At 61.0% G+C, this 1,451-nt stretch overlaps 1 protein-coding gene across 1 annotated transcript in view; it reads left to right on the forward strand.

The window, feature by feature from the left end:
- The first annotated feature begins 234 nt into the window (after positions 1 to 234).
- Positions 235 to 1,451, forward strand: part of BSX (brain specific homeobox) — a 5,396-nt gene continuing 4,179 nt past the window's right edge. Inside the window, exon 1 of the mRNA XM_031556842.1 lies at positions 235 to 1,451. Within this exon, the coding sequence (XP_031412702.1) occupies positions 628 to 1,451 (824 nt within the window). The 5' untranslated portion in view covers positions 235 to 627.

Raw genomic sequence — 1,451 nt, forward strand, 5'->3', positions numbered from 1 at the left:
GGGGGGAAGGGGGGGATGTTGGCAGAACACGGAGTGGGGAATGGATGGGAACAAAACCCGCTGGGGTAACAAGTGGAACAACACACGTTGTGTGCGTGGGGACCGGTTAGGAGCGGAGCAGGGCACAGGTCGGGAAAGCGCAACTCTATTATTTTTTTTTCCCTTAAGTTTTGGCGTTTAAAGACAAACGGAAACAAACCAAAGCTTCGGAAGCCGCCCCGGCCCGGCGCTGGGGAAGGGGCTGATGAGGGTGGGGGAAAACTGCTCGGAAGCGGAGCTGTTCCGCGTTTCCTCCGCGCCGCCCCCGCCCGCCCGTTTCGCCATTGGCTCTCGGAGCGCTCCTGGCCCCGCGCCTCAAAGCCGCGCATCGCCCCGCGCATCCCGCAGCTCCGCGTCCCCCGGCTCTCCCCGTTATCCCTTCTGTCTGGGGGAATCGTTTCTTTTTATGTCCCTTCTTATTGTTAATATCGCTTTGTTGTTGTTATTATTTATTAGCGCTCTTATTTATCGTTCCTCTTATTTCCCTTTCCATCTCCTCGCCCGGGACGCGCAGCCGGCCGTCCTTTCTCCTCCGGCCCCCAGCCCCGCTCGCTCCGTTCCCCGCAATCCGACGCGGGGCTCTTCGAGATGAACCTCAACTTCACCTCTCCGGTTCACCCGGTCCCCGCGCCCCGACCCACCTCCTTCTTCATCGAGGACATCCTGCTGCACAAGCCCAAGCCCCTGCGGGAGGTTCCACCCGAGCACTTCGCCGGCTCCTTGGCCTCCCGCGTCCCGCTCTTGGACTATGGCTACCCCCTGATGCCCGCCCCGACGCTGCTGGCTCCACACCCGCACCCGGCCCTGCACAAACCGGAGCACCATCACCACCACCACCCCTACTTCCTCACCACCTCGGGTAAGTGCGGGGCTTTGCGGGTGCAGCCCGAGATGGAGAAAGGCTCCTCAACCCCGCGCAGGGTGCGGGTTTCTGTTTTGGGGCTTCGGGTCCCTGCCTTGCCGAGCCCTCGACTTCGTCAGCGGGGATCGGAGAGCTCAACCAGCCGAGATTTTGAGCCCAGCGACCCCAGGCTTTCCCTCTCCCCCTCTGCTCTTTTATTTCGTTTTGAACTCTTTTATATTATGGTTCTGGAATGGGACCGGGCTTCACTTTTCCACGTCCATCAGCAGCGCTGGGGCCGTGCCGGACCATCCCGGGGCGGGGGGAGACTCCGCGCCCGTCCGTCCCCCCGAACCCTTCCCAGGGCCGCTTCCTCCAAAGTTTCTCCTCGGGAGGCCGAAGTTTTTCTCTGTGTGGCCATTCTCTCACTGCCTTCATTTCCTTCGGCTTTTCTCCCGTCTCCTGGGTACATTTCGTTGGCTTTAATTGCTCGGAGGGTGATCGCTCCGTTTCTGAGATCGGCTGAACCGCACCTGCTGGGGATGGCTCGGATGGGGCGTTTTCAGAGAGA

The sequence above is a fragment of the Meleagris gallopavo genome, chromosome 26, assembly GCF_000146605.3.
Source record: "Meleagris gallopavo isolate NT-WF06-2002-E0010 breed Aviagen turkey brand Nicholas breeding stock chromosome 26, Turkey_5.1, whole genome shotgun sequence".
In the NCBI taxonomy this organism is placed as follows: Eukaryota; Metazoa; Chordata; class Aves; order Galliformes; family Phasianidae; genus Meleagris; species Meleagris gallopavo.